Genomic DNA, 21,079 nt, shown 5'->3' on the forward strand with positions numbered 1-21,079 from the left:
GCTCTAATGGATTATGACAGTTTCTCTATATGTGTGAATCTGTCTGTGTCTATGGTGTGTCAGCAGAGATCAAACTCAACTAGAGTCAAACTTGAGCTTCAGCTATCAGCAGACACGTACTCAATGTTGTCCTCAAATATTAAGAGAGTAGCTTGTGTGTGTGTGTGTGTAAGCCTGCAGACATGTCAGGTGTGGTTCTGCACTGAAGCCTGAGAGTTATGTGCGAGCGTTTCTGTGAGAAAAAGTGGAAGAGAGAGCCGTAACTAACCATGGCTTTGTAGTGACATGTATGCTGATGTGAGCTAATGGGCCTTTGGCTGCAATGCAATGGAGGGTTTTTAAAAAATCTACCTTTAGATACAAGTACACTGTGCACATATCTTGTAAATCCCCAATCTATGATGTCCAATGCCTTCCAGTAATCACTGTATTGGTAGCAGACTTGATTTATGGTTCCTGCCACATCTACTTCTAATAAACACCACAAGCACAGGTGTGAACTTGTTGCATGCAGCTGTGGATTATAAATGAAGATTGTGAAATCCAAAGACAAAGTAACACTAACTAACACAGTAAACTTACTCAATGCAAGTATTGAAGCAGTCCAGAGTGCATTCAATATACAGTATGTTTTGTTTTAATGTGGCAATGTGCAAATAACACAACAAATTAGATTTCAAGCACTTTATGCAAATTAACAAATGAAAAGCAGCAATGTCACAACTGCTTTTTTTTTTCTCTTTCAGCTATTTGTTTTCCTAACTTGAGGAATGTCGATCCAACCACAACCACCACCTGATAAGATCTGCGTTTTTATGCAAACGACGCCAAGAGAAATCACACCTGCAATCTTTTCCTCTTCTCATTTGTCACGTTAAAGGCCTCTTTTGTTTTGGTGTCTGTGCAAAGTGAAGAACTGTGTATCCCTTGCAAAAAACTATCAGTGACAGTTTCTGCATATTAATTATATCATTGGATTGAATCTTGATAATGACCAGCCAAGAGGAAATTAGTCTGAATTCATATTTTGGTTGTCAAGGCAGTGCTGTGGCAATAGATGAATCCCCATGGTAACAACCATAAAAGTGGTCGTGATTTCTCCATGACGACGCCATGACTGTGACAATTCTGCTGTGTGAAGTGATCGGGGGATTTGGAAAGGAGCGGCCATCCTGTCATAATCGAGTTTATCTCACACAAAAAGAGACATCTCATAATCTCATAGACATACTTTCCAGGAGTGACACAGATAACCGACACAGGTAACACATACCAGGTTTACAGTTTAGCTATTAAAACGCTTTCATCTTTGGCGGGAACATAAAGAAGGGGGTAAAGTTCTTCCCGGGGGTTATATTCCCACCACCAGCTCTTAAACAAATTGTTGGGTTTGTCGGCCCAAGGAAAGTCATCAAAGGTTCTCGTCCTTGTTGGCGGATTGTATATACATCTAATAACTAAACAGTCTTATGATTCTACAGTAAGTGAAGCTTCTCCCTTATCATCAATTACAAAATGATACCAACATAAACTGCCAAATGTACACAATAGATGCCAGAGCTACTTTATCAAAGCTACATCATTAACAATGGGTCCAAAAAGGTCCTTTGGTAAAGGAAGCAGCTGGTGGTTCCACTCATGGGTTTGTACAGTTGCCGTGATAAGGACTGCGGTGAGTACAGGATTTGAACACTCAAATTTGAGAGGAAATTAGGACAAAAATCAGCAAGAGGAGTAGAAGTCTGCATTTTAACCAACCGGTCAGACTGGATTTTTCTACATGAACCCATATGACAGCAAATTAACCATGACCTGGAAATATTGTTGGACATTCGTAAAGTGGAAGAGGCTCGTTGAACATTCAAATTTGAGAGGAAATGGTGACAAAAATCAGCAAAAATAAAGAAAAATTATGAATATTTTCAGCAAAGCAAAGAGTTCTTTCCATTTTAACCAACCGGTCGGACTGGATTTTTCTGCATGAACCCATAATAACCATCAGATTGAAAAGGTCATTGGACATTCGTAAAGTAAAAGAGGCTTGTTGAACATTCAAACTTGAGAAGAAATGGGGATGAAAATCAGCATAAATAAAGAAAAAAATGATGAATATTTTCAGCTAAGGCATAAAGTTCTTTCCATTTTAACCAACCAGTCAGACTGGATTTTTCCGCATGAACCCATATGATAGCAAATTAACCGTCACATGAAAAGGTCATCGGACATTCGTACAGTAAAGGAGGCTCATTTACAGAAGAGAAGGAATCCCTCAGTCGTGCACACACACACACGACTATTGAGAAAAAGCAGACACACAAACACCAGTCACAAAGAGACAGACTTTCCATCCTCCCTTGATTTACAATCTGTCTTTGTCTCGGGCCCAGCGCACTCACACAATGCTAATGGCAGCAAAAAGGACACGGTTCCACGCCTAAAATGGTCTCATCGCCAACTCCAGTGAGCTGCACAGCGACAGGAGCTGGATCCTGACTCGCTTTCTTACCAACAAGTAACTTTCCCAACCCCCCACTTTGATTTATACACGCATGCAATCACACACACTTTATTTCTCACAAAGTCATCTATCCGGAAAGTTGCAAGACTGAAGAGGAGTCTGGTGGGGGGTTTTTTAAGCCTGCAGTGGCTCAATGTTTTTGTCCACTTCCACAACTATTAGATAAAATGTAATATGCATCCTTGTGGCTTAGTAGCATCGATTTATTTAATAGCTTTGGTTGCATTTGGGGCCTTGATTTCCAGCTGTAATGACATCTCAGAGATTAATAGGTGTGTCTGTGGTTCATATGAGCTGGGAATACTTAGTGTGCTGGCATATCTTCATGTTTTTCACATCTGATTACACAACAAATAACTGTCACATACACCACAAGGACACACCTGAATCATTCAAGACGCAAATGATATTATTCAGAGGCAGAAATAAAGCAACACAACAGAAAAAAGGGGAGAAAGAGTGAAGAGTGAGTAGTAGAGAGAAGGGGTGAGAAAGAGGAAGAGGAAGGAGACTGAGAGGGGCAGGCCTACTTGGATATCTCTCCTCAGGCAGTGAGTAAGCCTTAGATAAGTGACACCCACTCCAAGTAGAGGAAAGGAAGGGAGGACAAAAAGCTTGGTCACAGCATCACTTATATAGGGCCCTATAAAATCTGTTTTATTTTTTCCCAAATTCTGTTTTTTCCGTTTTAATTTTAGTGAATCCTGTTTTTTTTACCTTTTACTCTGATTTTACTAACAAAAACAACAGTTCACCTGACACATAGAAGTCCTTCAGGAACTGCTCGGCTCTGTACTGAGGGGTTAGTCTCGAGTTTTCGAAGTTTTTTCACCGACAAAGACAACGCCGTGTCCAGCCGCTTCGCCATACTTACATTGTTTTGAAGGGGGATGGGCTCAGTCTGTGGAGGGGGCCTGTTGTGCCACCCAGATTTGCTTCCCTCCGTGAGGTTTTCTCCAGACATACGTTCCTCTTCCACACAAAAACAGCATTTTATGTCAAATTCTGCGATATTCCGCGTTAAAACTAAATTCTGTTTTAATCGTCCAATTCCGCAATTCCATCCGCAATTCCGTGATCGCGGAAATCATAGGGCCCTACTTATAGCGGTAACATTTCAAACCAGATCAATTAATTTTAATGGAATTGCAGTGATCAGTGGATATTGAGCAGATTGTACTTGATGAATGTTCAACTTGTGCTGGAGACACCAATGTGCAGTGCAGCTTCAATTTTTTTTCTTTCCGTCTCTACATGAATGCTCGCCTACACAATATCACTCGATTCATTTCCGTCTCTTTACTATTTATGGTACGTACAATGGTACCGTCACACCTCACATTCACAACCAATCAAGTTCCAGGATGGCAACCAAGGCATCAAGGAACCCATTATTGGGAAGGTCAATGCACGTGTGGAGCTGACACACATTGACCCATTCAGAAAGATATAACACAAGCACAAGCACACACACCCCATCCCCCCAAATGACACCATAGTGTCAGTCAGTGCCACCATCATGAGTCGTGAGTGTGTGTGTGTGTGTGTAATCAACTCAGTCGCCACTGCCTACTCGCTAGTACTCATTCAGTCCTCCATTCTTCCAGTATGCAGATGTTCAGACAGTGACAGTAGTAAGATTTTTAGTCAGTCATGGTTCTGCTGACGCACAGTGTAATTTCCATCTACAGTATTATAACATTTATTCTAAACCAAGAATCATATAGAAACCAGAATCTCCTCAAAATCATCTTAAAGAAATGGGTTTCCCCCTGAAAAGTTGCTTCAGCACAATTTTTCATACTATTGAAATATTTCTTTTGGAAAATATTACACATTAGTTGAAACTGATCAACTAAAACGTGCACATTTATTGCTATGCTTATTGTCACAGTGTCACAATAGCTTTTCACTATCTACAGCAATAAAACATTAGACACACTTTCTCTATCAAGTGAATGGGAAGGTGTGTCCAAACTTTTCACTAGAACTGTAAATCGACACGTCATATCCAAACCACGTCTGTTGATCTACTTGTAGCTTCACCTGCACTTCAATGGGGATCAGTATCATCAAGGGTGCAAAACTGTGCGTCGCCTCTGGGTTTTTTAAAATATTTACAGCACTAAGACGACAGATGTAAACAAGCCCAGCCACAATTTACTGATTTGCATAAAATGCGGCTATGTCAGCTCTAACCGCAGAGAGCTTTGAAAGCCAATTCTTTTGACTAGAACATTTCTGTATGAGGTTTAAAAATAACATAACAGCCTACTTAGTAAGTATAACTAACTGTTTCAATCACTTCACGCTGGACTGGAGCTGGTGTTAGTCCATTATAAGTGAGGAAAACATGAGCAGGATACGGGAAATTAATGTTGTGAAAAACACTCTTTTGTGTGTTGTTGTGGTGCTGAGCAGAAAGTTGGTGGGTCACTTTATAATGCATCTTTTAATGTGCATTTCTCTTTCTTGCATTGTCCATCGCTGTCATTGACTTTTACAACCTGGCCTTTATACAGCTCTGTGTGTGTCTAGTAAAATAAGGGCTGCAGATTTTATACCTCCTTTTCTGGGAAGTTACTTTTCAGACACAGTGTCAGTTGTCAGACTGGTCAGTCTACAACTTTTCACATATTTTGCACCCCTCAACAAGGCAAGGCAAATTGTATAGCACATATCAACAACATGGCAATTCAAAGCGCTTTACATAAACATAAAAAGGCAAAATAAAAAGACATTTAAAAGCAATTAGAAGTGTTAAATTGGAAATAAAATTAGGAACAAGAACAGTACCCCCTTTTTCCCATGTTACTAGCACATACCCTCTGTTCGGCCCTTAAATAAATAAGGACAAACACAATCCAACTGTTAAGCGTCTTAAAAAAAAGCCTCAAATCCTCATTAAAAATCCCCCAAAGACTTCATATACTGTCATCTTTCCCTCTATCTCTGAGTCCTTCATTTCTGTCCTACCATGAACTACTTTGTATCTGGCGCAGCTAGTCACAGACCTGCACACACACACACACACACACACACACACACACACACACACACACACACACACACACACACACACACACACACACACACACACCAACAGACATGGGTTTCCACAAAATAGTTGGCACTGAAGACACTCACATACATCCACAAATGCAAACATACACTTACACATTCACTGGAGTGTAAATATATGTAAATGTCACTGACCTCCACATATCTGTTACTACAATGTCATGTTTATTTGTGGCTCAAGATATTCAGCATGTGATTAAACTAAATCTGCTAACAAGTCATATTCTCCACTGACAAACACTAATAAGTCAGTGACTTGACATTACCTCACCACAACTGAGGTCATGTTTACTCATTCCATTACAATACCCGGCACTGACAGCCAGTGTGAGTGAATCAGTAAGCTCACTGCAACCCCCATGCAACAATCTGAGTCAGCTCAACTAGACTTTCTCATTACAATAGAAGGAAAAGCTCATGCAGTATAAATTAATACAAAAAACTAGTGAATGAGCTGAGTAGGCTTTGTTCTCATGACCTTTTGTAGTTGTTATGTTCCAAATTTTACTATATGCATGCATCGGTTTATTGCTAAACTCAGCTGCAAAGTTAAAATACATTGAAACACACCAATGAATAAAATGATGAATAATCTCATAAAGTTTAATATTAGAATTATTGTTTTGACAGAATTGGTTTACAATTTCTGCATGATTCAAAACAATCCCACCACAAGGTCCACTGGTAGCTGTTCTGGAGCTTTCACTCATATCACACCATCTTCCTCAGCAGAAAAAGGTTGTCCTGCAGACTTTTAATCTCAGCTTTTCTGGTAATAACATGGACAGGAAAAAAACCCTTAAATCCCCAGAGAAATGGAAATTCAAGCTGCTATAACTGGGAACACTTCGCCTGCTGAAGGAGACTGTGTGATACGAGTGAAAGCTGCTGAATAGCTACTAATGGACCTTGAGGTGAGATGGTTTCGCCAACTGCTTTCAGTGAGCCACAAGATGAGATTCTACCATATCAGTAAAGTTTTTTATGTTTGGTTGAGATGGAGATGTTGGCATATTGATAAAATCGGACTTTTATCAAACAAACGTGACGTAAATGAAGCATGTGAATTAAACATTGACTGAAAAGATATCCCTCCTGTTGTCTTCCTGTCAACCATGTAATTATTTTCCTCCCAGATAAAAATTGACGCCATTTGGTTTGACTGTTTATAATAAAGCATAAGCTATAAATTATCACCCAATTCTGTGTTAGACCTTTTTGGCCAACTTATTACCACAGGTTTTACACGTTTTTGAAAGTATGGCTCATTTTTGAGTTAACACCTGTCAATGGGAGGGATATGTATGGTGCAACAACATATTTCCATCATGTTTTCTGCAGTGGTTTTTACTATTTGAGGTTTGATTGGTGCCCATTTAATTAGGTCAACTTGCTGAACCCTTTTCCTCTGCAAAAAATTAGCTCCACCAGCTATTTATCTTGATGAACCAACTCTTTGTGGATGGAAACATGCATTAATTCACATTCTATTTTGCCAATTTCCTGCTGATGTGGTTATAGATTTGTACTATAAATACAATGCTATGTGTAAATTTTCTCAGCTCAGCATTTAGAAGAACAAAAAAGCTGTTTCTGAGGGCCGCTCCACTGACTAACATTAACCTCATGCAACTCCAAATTTGCATATCATATGTGCATACACTACAGTTAACAGTTACCTAGCAATTGTACTGTACTTAAAAAAGGAAATGCATATCACTATTTTTTCCAAAAGTGTGGATTATGCTCCTTTACTTCCCGTCAGACCACCTTGTAGTACATACACAATCACCTTTTTGTCCATTTGCTTTTGAGCAGGACATAGGTGGAGTTTCACTGTGTTTGCTCAGCCGCAATAAACCTCCTGCACACTGTCTTGACAACAGGCAGTTATTACTACAACTACAGAGAAACTAGACTGGCCTTCCATTTTCCATTGAAATCTGTGGTCAACCATTAATAGGCGGATGAAAGGAATCGCAGACAGAGCGGCACACCAACAGGCTGATAGATCAACAGGCGAAGACAGACCATATGGTTTAAAGAAATGAAGAAATACATCCTTTTTTAAAGTAAAATTTCTGTATACTGCAGGTCAAAGAACAACTGGGAGTAATGCCAAACCAACTGCGAAGGTCATACACACTTAATATTTTTTGAAAGGACAGATACATTCAGGTGACAGAAAAGTGTCTGCCTATTCCAGCTTTTCCTGTTTCTCTACATATTCAAGCAATTCCTCTGGTTCTGTACCCCCCCCCCCCCCCCTACCAATCATGTTTCAGGTCAAATATTATAAGAAAGAACGACACGTAAAACTGCATTTTCTATATTAAATCATTCCACGCCACATAATCTCTGTCTCAATTTGTTCACTAATTATCTGTGTCAAGTGTTTATTACATTAACACACCTAACAAAACAAGCAACTAAAACAAATACAACCTTGCAAATGTTTAACTTGTAATTAAAGACATCAACTTTACTGCCTTGTATTGTAAAAACAGTGCGGTCTATCAAGTTAATGTATTCCAGCTGCTACAATTAACTTAATTATAGTTTATGTGAACAGTCTTTTATTGAACCAAACCTCAAAGTCAATATCTTGTCTATATTATCTGAAGGCTGAGATGGTTCAAAGTTCAATTTATTCATTTAGAAAATCATGCAAATTACAACGCTTCCACCCTGATTTTAATAAAACACAAGATATAAATACACAGAACGACGTGTCAGCCATTTAATGTAGGTAACTGCAGTGTGTTATGCAAGAAAGTGTGATGATTAGCCAAAACTTAGTGTGCTGCTGATGTGGCGAATTCATTTGAAACAATTATTGCAAAAATAAACAAATATTGTGGATAATAATTCAAGTTTTGGGAGGAAAGGCAATCAGAAAAAGATAAAGAAAGAAGTTAAGATGGTGTAGCAGAGAGAAACCAACAAACTGGTAGACAGAAATGATCCAACAGACAAACAAGAAGTCACGTGATCTGTCAGACTGAAAGACAGCCAATATAACACATAGAAACACCTGGAAACACCTGAGCAAAGGACACCACCCCCCTCCCCCCAAATAAAAAGAAACAAGGTATGACATGAAGTTTGGCTTGGAGAATCTTTACACCCCTAGTACTTTTACTTTTATACTTTAAGCACATTTTACTGCTGGGACTCATGTACAGTACTTTTACTTAAGTAGGACTTTCCATGCAGGACTATTACTTGTCATGAAGTATTTTGACATTGCTATATAGGTATTAGGATTTGAGCACATATTCCACCACTATACAACCAACTAACTATCAACACTGGATCACATTACAGTAATTCGCGACACACCTGCGATTGACTGACAGTCTAAGCTCATGGTGTCATAACAACAACCTCCGTAAAGGAAAGTGAAAGGCTACCCTTGACATGCATGGCTGATCTGTGATAGGAATGTAGTGTAAAACATTAAATAAAATAATAAGGATAAGGATCTGCAATTTTAGATTTCAAAGGGCTTAACGGCCTCTCAAAATAATATAAAAATACTCCTTGCAGAAGGAGAAAGAGCATATTTTGGGGGAAAGATATCAATGCCACAGCCTTAGGGACAGTGAGTGACGTACAAACTTGCCATGCATGCTATACTACATAGATACATAGATATATTACACATAATTAAGGCTTAATGTTGTTGTTTCATTGACTCTTTTTGCATACTTTGACAATATTGTTATTGTGACATTCATACCGATAAAGCGAGTTTGAATTTGTTGCCTAAACGTTAATATTAAACAGAATACAAGGGCATGCCTTTTGACACTATTTGCATTTCAAATAACTGGACTTGTGATGTAACGTGTATACTTTTCCAGGGACTATTTCTCCCATTTTTTCCAACATAGCAAAATGAAACTTTAAACTGTCAGGAACTTTTTTTTTTTTTTTTTTTTTTTTTGGAGGAAACCCTCTGAGTTTGTATTTTCAAGCAACAGAACAAGCAACCAAGAAGCAAGCCCTCTTAAGCTGCAAATACTGTCATTTCTTACCAGCAAGAAGTTTTTTTTTTTGTTTTTAAAGAAAAAAGAAAGAAAGCTGGAAAGTGCGCTTACCTGGTCTTCGTGGTCACCTGTGGCGGAAGAAGCCATGTTGAAGAAGTGTGCAGCTGCTCCGCGCTCACAGGTAAGCTTGTTCACAGGACTCTAAAATAGTCGCTATAAAAACACATACGAGCAGGTGACATTTGCTTACAGCTCCTGTCTGACTAGCTGAAAGGACTCAATGCCTTCAGGTACCCCAAAGTAAAGCCCGGAGACAGCGGTGAAAGTGTCGGGTCGTCCCGGTGGAAACTCGGTGGAGCGGTGTGGTATCCAGCTGCAGCCCGCAGGGACTCACTCACAGTGAAACCAATAAGGAAACACAACACTAGGTGGCAGCATTGGACAAAATATTGTACTGCATAATATGAATGACAGGAGATTAAAATAAGTAGCATATTAGCCTATACCAATATTTCTGCAGGATCATCTTGTTGACATATGCACTCAGGCCAGATGTCTATATTTATTTAGCTTAATCAGTCTTCTTTTCTAAACGCTTATGGTCTGTGTAAGGGAGGGTTGGTAGTCACACTATTTACTTTAATTTAATGAAGGCCATAAGTATGAGGTAGAAATGGAGTGAGCTTGCTCAGTTTATTCTTGTCAAAAGATTGTCAAATACATCTTAGGCACTCATGATAACCGTCCCCATCGAGGGGTTGGTGGTCACTGTTCAGTTTCATATTGAATGTTCATGAATGTGACAACCATGCCCAACTGAGATTTTTTTAAACAAATACATGTTGCAGTGAAGGTAAGAAAAGACCTTAACTATAGTTCTCCCCTTATACTTGTTAATGTTTTATTATATTATTGAATTTATATATTTTTATCATAAACCCATAGCAGAGAAACACCAAAAAGCTATTTACATTTTGACATAAATAAAACACTAAAAGTCCTTTCACCTCAATGTCAAGTATCATATTTATGGATGTTTTATAAGAGATGGAGTTGTTCAGATGGCGCATATGCTGAAAAAAACTTCTCACTTCCAGTCTTGTGTTATGGGGCACAGTGAAAATGCTCAGTAGTGTTTCCCCCATTCTGCCCAAAGACTTCTTTTAAATCACTTATCTCAGGTTTAGATAAGGAGGCTGAGGAGGATGCATCTTTGGCTTTAAGAAACGGTAAACATTTTATAGTCTAAATGAGGAATCAGTTCAAGAAATTGACTAATTAGTGGGGTTTGATTTCCTCGAAATAGGCTGTAGTAGATAAATATGCTTATTCATGATGACTTTATAATTGGAAACTGTTCAAGAGTTAAAAAAAAAAAACAAACATGTTTGCATGTTCAGCTGACCTGCAGAGGTCAAATGGCCTACTAAGAGTCAAATGGCTTTATGAGAATACCATTGTCATATTTATACTGACAGTAAAAAAAAAATAGTTTGAAAAGCTGAAAGCCAGCCAAAGTCACTTTTTAAAAACAATCTGCCTAGCGTACACCATGGTCACGATTCGCTCTTCTAAAGCAGGTAATAGTTTTAGTCATGTTTCAAAAGCAGAACTAGAATTAGATAGATACTAATCACACAATGCTGCATTTCATAATATTTGTGTAGGAACAAAGAATACTGATTTTTTTATATTCATTAATTTTCCCTACTGGCTTACTGGGAACCTTGTAATTAAAATCCATAGCAGTAAGGAGTGGCAGAAGGACAGGAGACTCCCTTGAAGGTTTATGGACCCATTATTGAGTTAAAACAACAAGCCATGAGTGTTTTATAGGTAAATAATTTACAATGTTGCACTTTAGTGAAACATTAAACTTGTGTTTTTCCACCAAGTCCTTACTGTGCTGATACATTAAAAGTTTATCACTGCAGTGATATAAAGCATGAGTACCTGCAATGTTTGTACTGTAACACATGAGGGCAGTTATGAGTTGAACTTGAGTGAACTGACTTGTCACACTGATTTAGACCAGTTTCCAGACAGGTTTCCAAAAGATGTTCAGTAAAAAGCCTTTTCCTACCATGTGGATGTTTGTCAGAAGTAGAAACATGTAGTAGTGTTTGTACCTAGTTTTCATACCTGTATAAGTGCAAGTTTATGGAATTGACACCTGCATTAAAATTTGTTGGTTAAATAAAACAAAATTACAGCAGTAGTTGACATTTATCATTTGTAGCCAATATGACTGATTAACATAAATGTAAGTTGAGCATTTTAATGTCCTCTTGAAAGGTTTTTCCAATGTTTCTGACACCGTGAAATAACTAGTCCCAAGATAATGAACATTTCAATACAAAACACATGGATAAAGTGCATTCTAAGCATGTGCAAAGCCGACTTTATGTTCCTCAAATCCTGCATCTGTTAAAAGGATGATTCACTCCGTTGTAGCCAATGAGTCTGTCCAGCTAACCCCCAGACTGCACTGCATTATTTGTTCTGCAGGAAAATTAGTTTAACAGAACGTCTTTGTCTCAGGTGACTCAGACCTCTAGAATGACTGTTTTGCCCCCCCCCACCCCCACCCGGAAAAAAAAGAAAAAACATGACCAAAAGTAGGTGTGTTTGTGGTGAAGGTTCACTCCATTTATTGGATTTTGGCATAAAGGTTGTCAATTTGTGGCTGGAAAAGAGTTTTGAGCTCAGCCCGCTTGGCTTTGAGTGTGGGAGTAAGCAGACCGTTCTCAATGGTGAACTGCTCTGGGTGGAGGTGTATCTCTTTCACCTGGATTAGATAGGAAGGAGGAGGGAAAAGGTGAACAGGGTTACATTCGGATGTCCAAGATAAAAGTTCCAAAGGAAAAACAAACTTTTTTTTCTTATCGAAAAGGGACCTGCAGTTTCATTTGAAAGCAAATGTTGCACTGGGTTTAAACTTGTGAAAATAGTTATGTCCTCATTAGTGTAACTGCTCATTTTAACCACTAGAGGGTGGACTGAGCCAATTTTATGAGGTCTGAACAAGCAGATTCCTGCAGAATTATGTAGAGTTGAACTATTAATTTGTTGATTTGATTAATTTCTTCACAGAAAATGACTGGAGGGCAGAGCAATTACAAATAACCTCAAGTTACCCCTGATAATGGCATATTTATTACACATACAGTAGTCATTTGATTTGGGGAATTCATGTGAAGTGGTTACCTGCTCAAAAGACTTAAGTCCTGTTTCTTTGCCCAGTTTGGTCATGTCGGAAAGAATGGCTTTCTTAATTGCCTGCAAACAAAAATTTCCTGTTAGAAGCATTCCAACAAAAAATAATATTTAACTACAAAAAGGCTTAACACTGCTCTGCTCTACCTGTTAACTTTATTTGCAGATATCCTGCCTTATGGGTTTTATAGCAAGTATGCACGACTATTCCAACTGGCTCCCGTTAGTGTTAATGATCAGATTTACTGCAGATATTACAGGTGTTTTCTTAAAGCTTAAAGACACACTCATTGTATTATAATAACACAAGATCGCCAAGTATCTGCCTGATATTTGTTTGTTTTGTATAACTGAAGAAATATCCTCCTACACAGACACATGTTTAAGAGTGAATCTGACAGAAGCATTACCATATTTTTGCAGAGATCCTCAATGGAGCCTTGGCAGCCCAGACTCTTGGCAAGACCTGGCAGGACCTCAGGGTCAGGGACTACAATTGCAACCAGGCAGGACTACAGACACAGAGCAGAGTAGTGATTATCTGAGGCATCAGTGTGTATACAGTATATAAAAACACATGCTAGTGATGCTGGATTTACCTGTAGACTGTCTCCATGCACAAATACTTGGGCAACAGGTCCACTTCGGACGTAGACATTCTCAATCTTCTCTGGTGCAATGTATTCTCCTTGAGCCAGCTTGAAGATATTCTTCTTCCGATCAATAATCTTCAGGACTCCACTCTATTGACCAGACAGATTGGGGGAAATAACTTGTGAATGTTACTAGAATGAAAATGTCTAAGTCCAAAACCCATTATGAGACACGGCATCTCTAAAAATATTTTTCATTATTTTCCACATATCATTTGACTACCTTGCTCTAGATATAGCTCAAAAAAGAAAAAAGGTTGGAAGAGTGGAAACAAGAGAAAACTTGTTAGTTTAAAAAAGGTGCTGGTAGTCAGATTTCAGAGCTAGGCTGGCCTTTTCCTCCCCTGTTCTCAGTCTTTATGCTAAACTAACAATCTCCTGGCATTTCAAGGCTGTAGTGGGGTAAATCTTCTAATCTAAGAAAGAGTGTCAAGCTTTATCTATAAAATGATAAATTCGCAAGAGAGTATTTCCCTTTAGCAATAGTTTCAACCTTGTTCACTTTCATTGTAGAGAGAGTATGATAGATAAAAATGATACCCCTCATGTTTAGGAGAGTGGTATCAATCTTTTTATCTTACCTTTGGCAAGCAAAAGGAAGATAAGCATATTTCAAACTATTCTTTTTAAACTGCAGTCCTCTCAGGTCCTGCAGGTCCTGTCAAACTGCATAAACAAGATGCCTTCCAGAGCAACCAGAAATTCTCCACAACGACACAATTAAGCTGTTTCAAATACTTTACAGTCTTTCCATTTGACTTGGGGGGCTACATCAACAAACACTGCACATGGTACAGCACAGTCTGTGGTTGTACTTTGTCTGTGATAAGCTTTGAACAAGTCATTTACTGGAGGGAAAAATTACACTGGCATTTTCCTGTTATCTGGGATTTGGTTCTTACCGGCAGCCATTTTCCAATGTCCCCAGTGTGGAGCCAACCGTCTTTATCCAAGGCCTCTGCAGTCTTCGCAGGGTCTTTCAAGTACCCTTTGAACACATTTCTACCTTTGATACAGACCTGGGAGAGACCAGAAAGAACACATACAGACTAAGACCAGTGGACTCAAATTTTCTCAACATGAAATACAGGTTTTGCTTAAAAGCGTGTGATTTATGACCTAGTAGTTATTCAATTATTGTCACCCCGCCCATCCCAACCATTGACCTTCCACAGACGTACCTCTCCTTCACCATTTGATGCAAAATAGTTCATTTCCTCAACATCCACTAACTTCACAACGTTACAAGGCAGAGGCACGCCGACATGTCCTAAGATGAGATAAAAATTTTTTATTAGTCACATGATGGGGAAATTTGCATTATTACAGCAGCAAAGTGGACAGTAAAAATAGAAGAGCGCCAATAAAATAATAAGTACAAAAGCAGTAAAAAGATATGAACACATCATGTGCACAGGGTTGTTTGGACTTGCAGAGCAATTTTGTACCTCATTTTAAAACTTGCATCAAGTGGTTTTTCGTCCACTTGGGGGCGTTGGAATTAAGGCATATGAGTGTAACTTATGCTCACCATTTAAAAAGTTGATATGTTGAATTTGTTAGTTGCTCTGTAACTTCTAATGTTTAAATTAGCACCATCTTTCATTTGGAGTAATTTTTCTATCCATCTGGTAAATGTGAGTACAATTATTGAATCTCCATTAGGTCAGTTTTCTACTCTGCTTTACCAACTCCTGAGAGAAATATCTGGCTCATCAGTTGCTAAATGCTCCACTATGTTAACCAGCTAGTCTACAGCTGTCTCTTTGCTATTTGGTGCTGACAGTGGCTTTTCAGAGCATTTTCTCCTTTAAGAAAAAAGCTGGCTATAAAAACACAGAGCCCTGAGAGTCAACCATAAGGGTAAAATTGCAGCCGACTGTTTATGAGCTGATATTTGCTATAAAGCCGGGGGAGTCTGGTAGAAATTGATTTTAGCCACTTCAAAAAAAAAAAAAAAAAAGGTATTGTCAGCATTTTCTTTTTCTTTTTGTCTTTAAAAACATGCCAACAACTTCAAAAGTCACGTGGAATAAGCCCATGTCGACATTGGAAGCAGCAAATGTGTCACAGTTGAGGTTGAAAATCAGGCCACCTCTTAGCTACATACCTGAGGTGGCATCTCCTGGCAAGGTGAAGGTACAACCGGCTGTGCACTCTGTCTGACCATATGCTTCAAAGATCTAAGGGGACCAATCAAAAGTCAGAGGATTGCAAGAGCAGTGTGACCAGGTTATCATGACAACATCAAGCAACCAATACCAGCTGGATACTGTTACACAATCCCTACTGACCACAAACATGTGCATCACTGTATTGGTGTAGTTTTGTTGTACTTCCAAAAAAAGGTTACTTTTTACCAAAGTTCAAAGAGAAATACAGATTTAGAAACTGGGTCAACACCAGCTTCTCTTTGAACACACTCCGTTTACAGAGAAGGGTAATTAGAGGCCAAAAAAATACTGCATTTGGTGACCTGAGTAGTAGTAGGTTTTAAACTGAGCCTTTTAAAATATCCCTTGCAGTGGGACTGAAGGTGAAATAAACATAACTGACACATCTCGTAGTAGGTTCGCATTACCTGGCAACCCAGGGAAGCTCTGAGGAAGTTGAGAACAGAGGGAGAAATGGGCGCTGCTCCGGTCACCATGACCCGCACACGTCCTCCCAAAGACTCCTGGATTTAAAAAAAGGTTCAGCATGCATCAATTAGTGAGTTTCCTTTCTCCCCATAATATTATCCTATTATCTAGTTTGAAAAGGATCAGTACCTGGACTTTGTGGAAGATCAGCTTGTCCCATATGCTGTTGTTCCTGATGATGCCCTCCTTCACTTCTGCGTATTTCCTCTCCACAGCGAAGTTCAGCAGCCATTTCTTGAAAGCTGATTGGGCTCCACTCTGAACCTAGAATTATATTTTTCACCCTCAAATATTAGAGCTCTCAAAGTAAAAGACTGGAATGAAGATGGATGATGACAACTGGTATGAATCACTAACTTTGTCATAGACGCGGTTGAGAAGTCGAGGCACCACAGGGAAAATGGTGGGCTGAAGGGTTTTCATGTCATCTGGCAGAAGTCTGATGTCCCCCTGGAAGAACCCTACCTTAGCACCAGCACCATACATCACGATCTACAAGAAACATTTAGAGAAGGCATTCATAAATTAAAGGAAAAAAACAAAAACACTGCTTTAAGAATACAACCATTGTCAACATCTTTGATCAAGTTGTTAATGGAGTGTGGACCTTACCTGTACAACTCTCTCAAACATGTGCGCTAAAGGCAGGAATGAAATGCTGATATCCTGAGTATTTGGAACAACTGCCGACTGTGGGATGCACAGAGATAAAGTTAGCAATAGAGCCATTTACAAAAAAAAAAAAAATGCATGCAAAATATCCTCAAACCAAACATTTAACAGCACAATGATTCACAGTTCTTATACAGACCTCAAAGGTTTTGATTACACCTGCAGCATCAGAGACAACATTCTCATGGGTCAGCATCGCTCCCTTAGGGTTTCCTGAGAGAGACAGTGATACAATATATTTCACCTTTAAAGACATCGGATAAAATCTCACTTCAGCAAATGACCAGACAAACATCAAAACTGAATGCCATGTTAGATTTTTTTGTTCAGCAGGTTGAGAATGTAATTGGGCAAAGCAGTTATTTAGGTTAATGTTAATAGCAGCATGCCAACAATGAGTGTTAAGAAATACAATGGTTAAGATATAAACATCTTAGTTAGCATTCTAACATTTGCTGTTTAGCAGTATATATAAAATACAGACATCTCTAAATGAAAAGTCAGGGGATCAACAATGTTATTACTACAATTCATTCTGACGAGGACATTGTCTAAAAAAAAATCTCCACTTTTAAAATAGTTTGCTATGAAATTTTGTACAGTCAGACTGACCAACCCACATTGCTATCCCAAGCCTTGCATGGCTGCCGTATAATCTCAAACATTATGGCTGCATATGATTTTACATTACTTTTGATGTTGAACTTTTTAGAATTGCTGAATCATACCCTACAGATGACTTAAAATGCCCAGAGTGCAAAATGATTACCTGTCGTGCCACTGGTGAAGCAAATAATACTGAGGTCCTCAGGCTTCGGTGGCTGTTGACAACAGAATAGTTTCAAAACATGCAATTTTCTGAATCTCAACCTTTGTTTCTAATATATTTATGTAATCACTTTCAAACTTACAAGTGGCTTTTGATGGTTACTTTTCCCCAGAGCCTGAAGAGCAGAAAGATGGAACATGTTTTCAATAATGTTTGTGCTTCTACTAAATAGCATTAGTGGAAAGTACAGCTCAAAAACAGTGAAGCCATTATAAAAAACACAAGCAGTGACTCCCTGTGACACTGTTTAGCATGCATTACCTCCACATCCTGTAAGGACACAATGTCCACGCCACACTTTGTTCCTCGCTCGACCAACTCAGAGTTGAAAGGGTCCATGACGACGATAGTTTTGAGGACCGGAGTCTGGCCTTTCTCACAGTTCTGCAGCAGTGTTTCTACTTTGCTTTGATTGTCACAAAGCACAGTGGAGATCTCCGCTGAAAGAACATTTAAGCTGAATTACCAGTAAAATTGACACACTTACTGCTGATATTATGAGTCAAGCAAATGCACTAAATAACATTGCAAGTTATATTTGTTGGCATTATAGTTTCAGGCAGTAAGACGCCAAGTTTTATAAAAAGGCAAGACAAGCAGTAGCATTTAAAACAGTAGTCATACTCTTAATAGGCATGTTCTTTGTCTTCTGATAAATTGCCCAGATGTGATCAGATAATCAAAAGCAAAATGAAGCACAGATTGAGGGAGTGGTGTGATAAATAAGTGAGGAGAGATTAGAGCACACTCGACACAGATCCCTACGGGGACTGGAGGAGTTACTGGACTCAGACTTGACCCTGTTATTAGCATCATTAAGAGCAGAGAGGCTCCAATTACCTTGGTCAATAATGAACACAAGAGCCTCAGGACCCAGGGTGTCGTACAGGGGAACTGCTACCATGGAGTAGGTGTAACATGCCAGTTCACCAATAATCCACTGCGAATGACCCGTGAAACAGTGAGACGGCAACGTTATAGTCAGTCAGGGTGAAAAATGCTCTTTTTACAACTGCAAAAACAAATACTTCACTCAGTTATCCCTTCTCTTACCTCGGGTCTATTCTGAGCAAAGATGCCAATAAAAGTGTCCTGCTGTGGCTTCAAACCCTTATGGAGGAGCCCTGACCCCAGGTGCTCCGCTCTGTCAGACACCTTCATAAAAAGAGGAAGTAGAGGAAAGGTCAGCTGCAATGAACAACTGTTTATCTCCACCATGCTGAAGAGTGCTGATGGGTGTGTTGCAGGTTGTTTTACCTGTCTGTACTTCAGCCACTGGTACGGCTTTCCTGGTTTTCTGTAGCCCAAGCATGGTCCGTTACCTGCAAATAATGGAAATGGGGCCCCAACATCAGCTGACATGTATTATTAGTTGTTATTTTGTTTGTTTCAAATTAAGTTTTAGGAGGTACTACAAGGTGTGTTTTATACAAAGGGCTAGCCCCCCCCCCCCCCCATTTTAAGTCTCTGTGCTATGCTAAGCATCTACTGATTGTTGCTTAATTTTTAGCATATAGATCTCCGTGTTCTTGTCCAACTCACAGCTGGATCTACCATACAGGCAACCATTCCTTTCATCTAAAATGTTATATAAAAGTGGAATAAAAAAAATTTATATCAGATTATATAAGAGTGGAAAGCACATTTTAAAATACTTTGAGTTTAAGCCTTTACATGATGAATATACTATTCAAAAGTAGCCTTCAATATGACCAAATGCAGGGTAAAACCTTCATAAACGGCATCATACATATTTCTATCCTTTCTACCATAGCCATTCATTTCAAGACGAAGGACAAGTTTAATAGATTGCTAACATAGCAATCGCCAATAGAAAGCTGATAGCATCAAGGCCCAATTTGTGAGTGCCATTAAATTAGAAAAGGTAAAGAAAGTTTGTACTACCTGAAACTTTCAGACCCCTTTGGAAAACTTCATAGATGGTCTGTGCGTTGTCATGGTAATAAGACACCAGGTTGTTGTTATCAAGAAATGCAGCTTTCCTTGCTCCATCCTAAGGAAGTCAAGCAGAAGCACTCAGAATGAACAGCAGTCTTATTATTACCACAACATGAGGATGCTCAGTCCCCAACACACGCATGCTTCTGGATATTAAAATAACAAATTTTGCACCCTTTACCTTGATGCCTGTAGTTTGGCTGTTGAGGTCAGTGGGGGTCCTAAGGGGACTGGGCCGTGAGTTGAGGTAAAACAGGGTCGCAGCTGCCAGGGCAAACAGGGAGATGATGGCCGGGGTCGGGAGAGGGGAGAAGAGCAACTGGAAAAGGAATTCCATGGTGCAAGGTGTGTGCTGGGGCAGAAAAACATAAGTGTATATTATTATTTAGCCAATTCTCTTTGACATGGTTCACTGGTAACATAAAGTTCAGTCAAATTATGCCATTTTCAAGACGGTCCTATTACGCAATTCTGAGCTCCTTACTCCGCTCTTGAGATCGTCCCCGAATACTGCGGTCAAAGTCAACATTTCTTACACAACCACTATTCCTAATCACTTAAGATAAGAGTCCTGGCCATTAAAAGCTCAGAATATAACAGTGATAGGAGGCTTAGTAAAATATTTGAGTATTTACATACATGGGCTATCATTGGAACAACTGTTGAACGGATGTTGAATGAGATAAAGACATCAAGGGAGATGTTTCACCTCTTGTATGCATGAAAGTTTTCTTGACCTTTGGTACACATTGGGTTCAGAGTCATAATTGCCACAGGGGGCAATGTCAATTATTTTCTGAGAGGGTTATTTAGAGTTCAAGCTTGTTTTATAGCAGTCGTGTGGCAATTAGGGTTTCAAGTAAAATCAATTAATTAAAAAACTACTAAGAAAAGGTTTCTGCTTTTTACAGTGAAACATCTGCATGCATCTGGGATTATAAAAACACAACTAATTTAAAAACAATATCAGTATTTTAGCTGCTGTACAACACTCATCTGCTAAATCCAATAATAGTAAGAATGAATGAACAGAACACTTACTGCATACCAAATTGATTAAAAATGACCAATGCCACAGCGAATGTTACATTGGCGACCTACCTGGCGTCGGTCCTCTCAGGTGATCCACCCTGCTCCCAGTTGACAGGCAGGTGTGTGGCGTGTGTGCACAGCAGATCCTCTTCCTCTGCTCTGAAGGGTGACACATGAAGAATGACAACTCATTAAAAAGAAAAAAAACAGCCTGGCAGAGTTGAAAAGAAACCTTTGAACCTTGGCCACTATCACTTCCACTGATAAACCCCATGAGCACAGGCATCAACACTGAACCTGAGTCACATACTATAATATTACAAGAGTGTATTATGCAATGCTTTATGCTTCTTTAAAAACAAAGATATTTAAAACAATCTGCTCTACCAACTAATAAAAAGGTCTGGTTGCAGTCTAGAAAGAAATACTTGAGACCGAGCAAGGTAAAGATGCTGCAGTTCAAGAAGGTAAATATTTATGTATGT

General features: G+C 39.1%; 2 protein-coding genes across 2 annotated transcripts in view; both read right to left on the reverse strand.

The window, feature by feature from the left end:
- The window catches only part of LOC128381501 (ankyrin-3-like), a 184,176-nt gene extending 174,240 nt beyond the window's left edge, over window positions 1-9,936 (reverse strand). The window contains exon 1 of the mRNA XM_053341525.1: window positions 9,703-9,936. Coding sequence (XP_053197500.1) covers window positions 9,703-9,738 — 36 coding nt within the window. The 5' untranslated portion in view covers window positions 9,739-9,936. The remainder of the gene's footprint in view (window positions 1-9,702) is intronic.
- A 2,277-nt stretch (window positions 9,937-12,213) lies between these two features.
- On the reverse strand, window positions 12,214-20,737 carry acsl5 (acyl-CoA synthetase long chain family member 5). The gene is made up of 21 exons (XM_053341527.1): window positions 20,664-20,737; window positions 19,744-19,912; window positions 19,509-19,617; window positions 18,861-18,925; window positions 18,657-18,758; window positions 18,444-18,543; window positions 17,865-18,043; window positions 17,686-17,718; window positions 17,544-17,595; window positions 16,914-16,987; window positions 16,715-16,792; window positions 16,460-16,594; window positions 16,232-16,366; window positions 16,042-16,137; window positions 15,571-15,643; window positions 14,642-14,730; window positions 14,363-14,479; window positions 13,407-13,550; window positions 13,218-13,319; window positions 12,799-12,870; window positions 12,214-12,379 (listed from the first exon to the last, which is right to left on the reverse strand). Exons 2-21 carry the CDS (start codon window positions 19,897-19,899, stop codon window positions 12,242-12,244), a joined length of 2,049 nt encoding a protein of 682 aa, XP_053197502.1. The 5' UTR covers window positions 19,900-19,912; window positions 20,664-20,737; the 3' UTR covers window positions 12,214-12,241.
- Window positions 20,738-21,079: the final 342 nt, after the last annotated feature.

Source organism: Scomber japonicus, chromosome 20 (assembly GCF_027409825.1).
Source record: "Scomber japonicus isolate fScoJap1 chromosome 20, fScoJap1.pri, whole genome shotgun sequence".
NCBI lineage: Eukaryota > Metazoa > Chordata > Actinopteri > Scombriformes > Scombridae > Scomber > Scomber japonicus.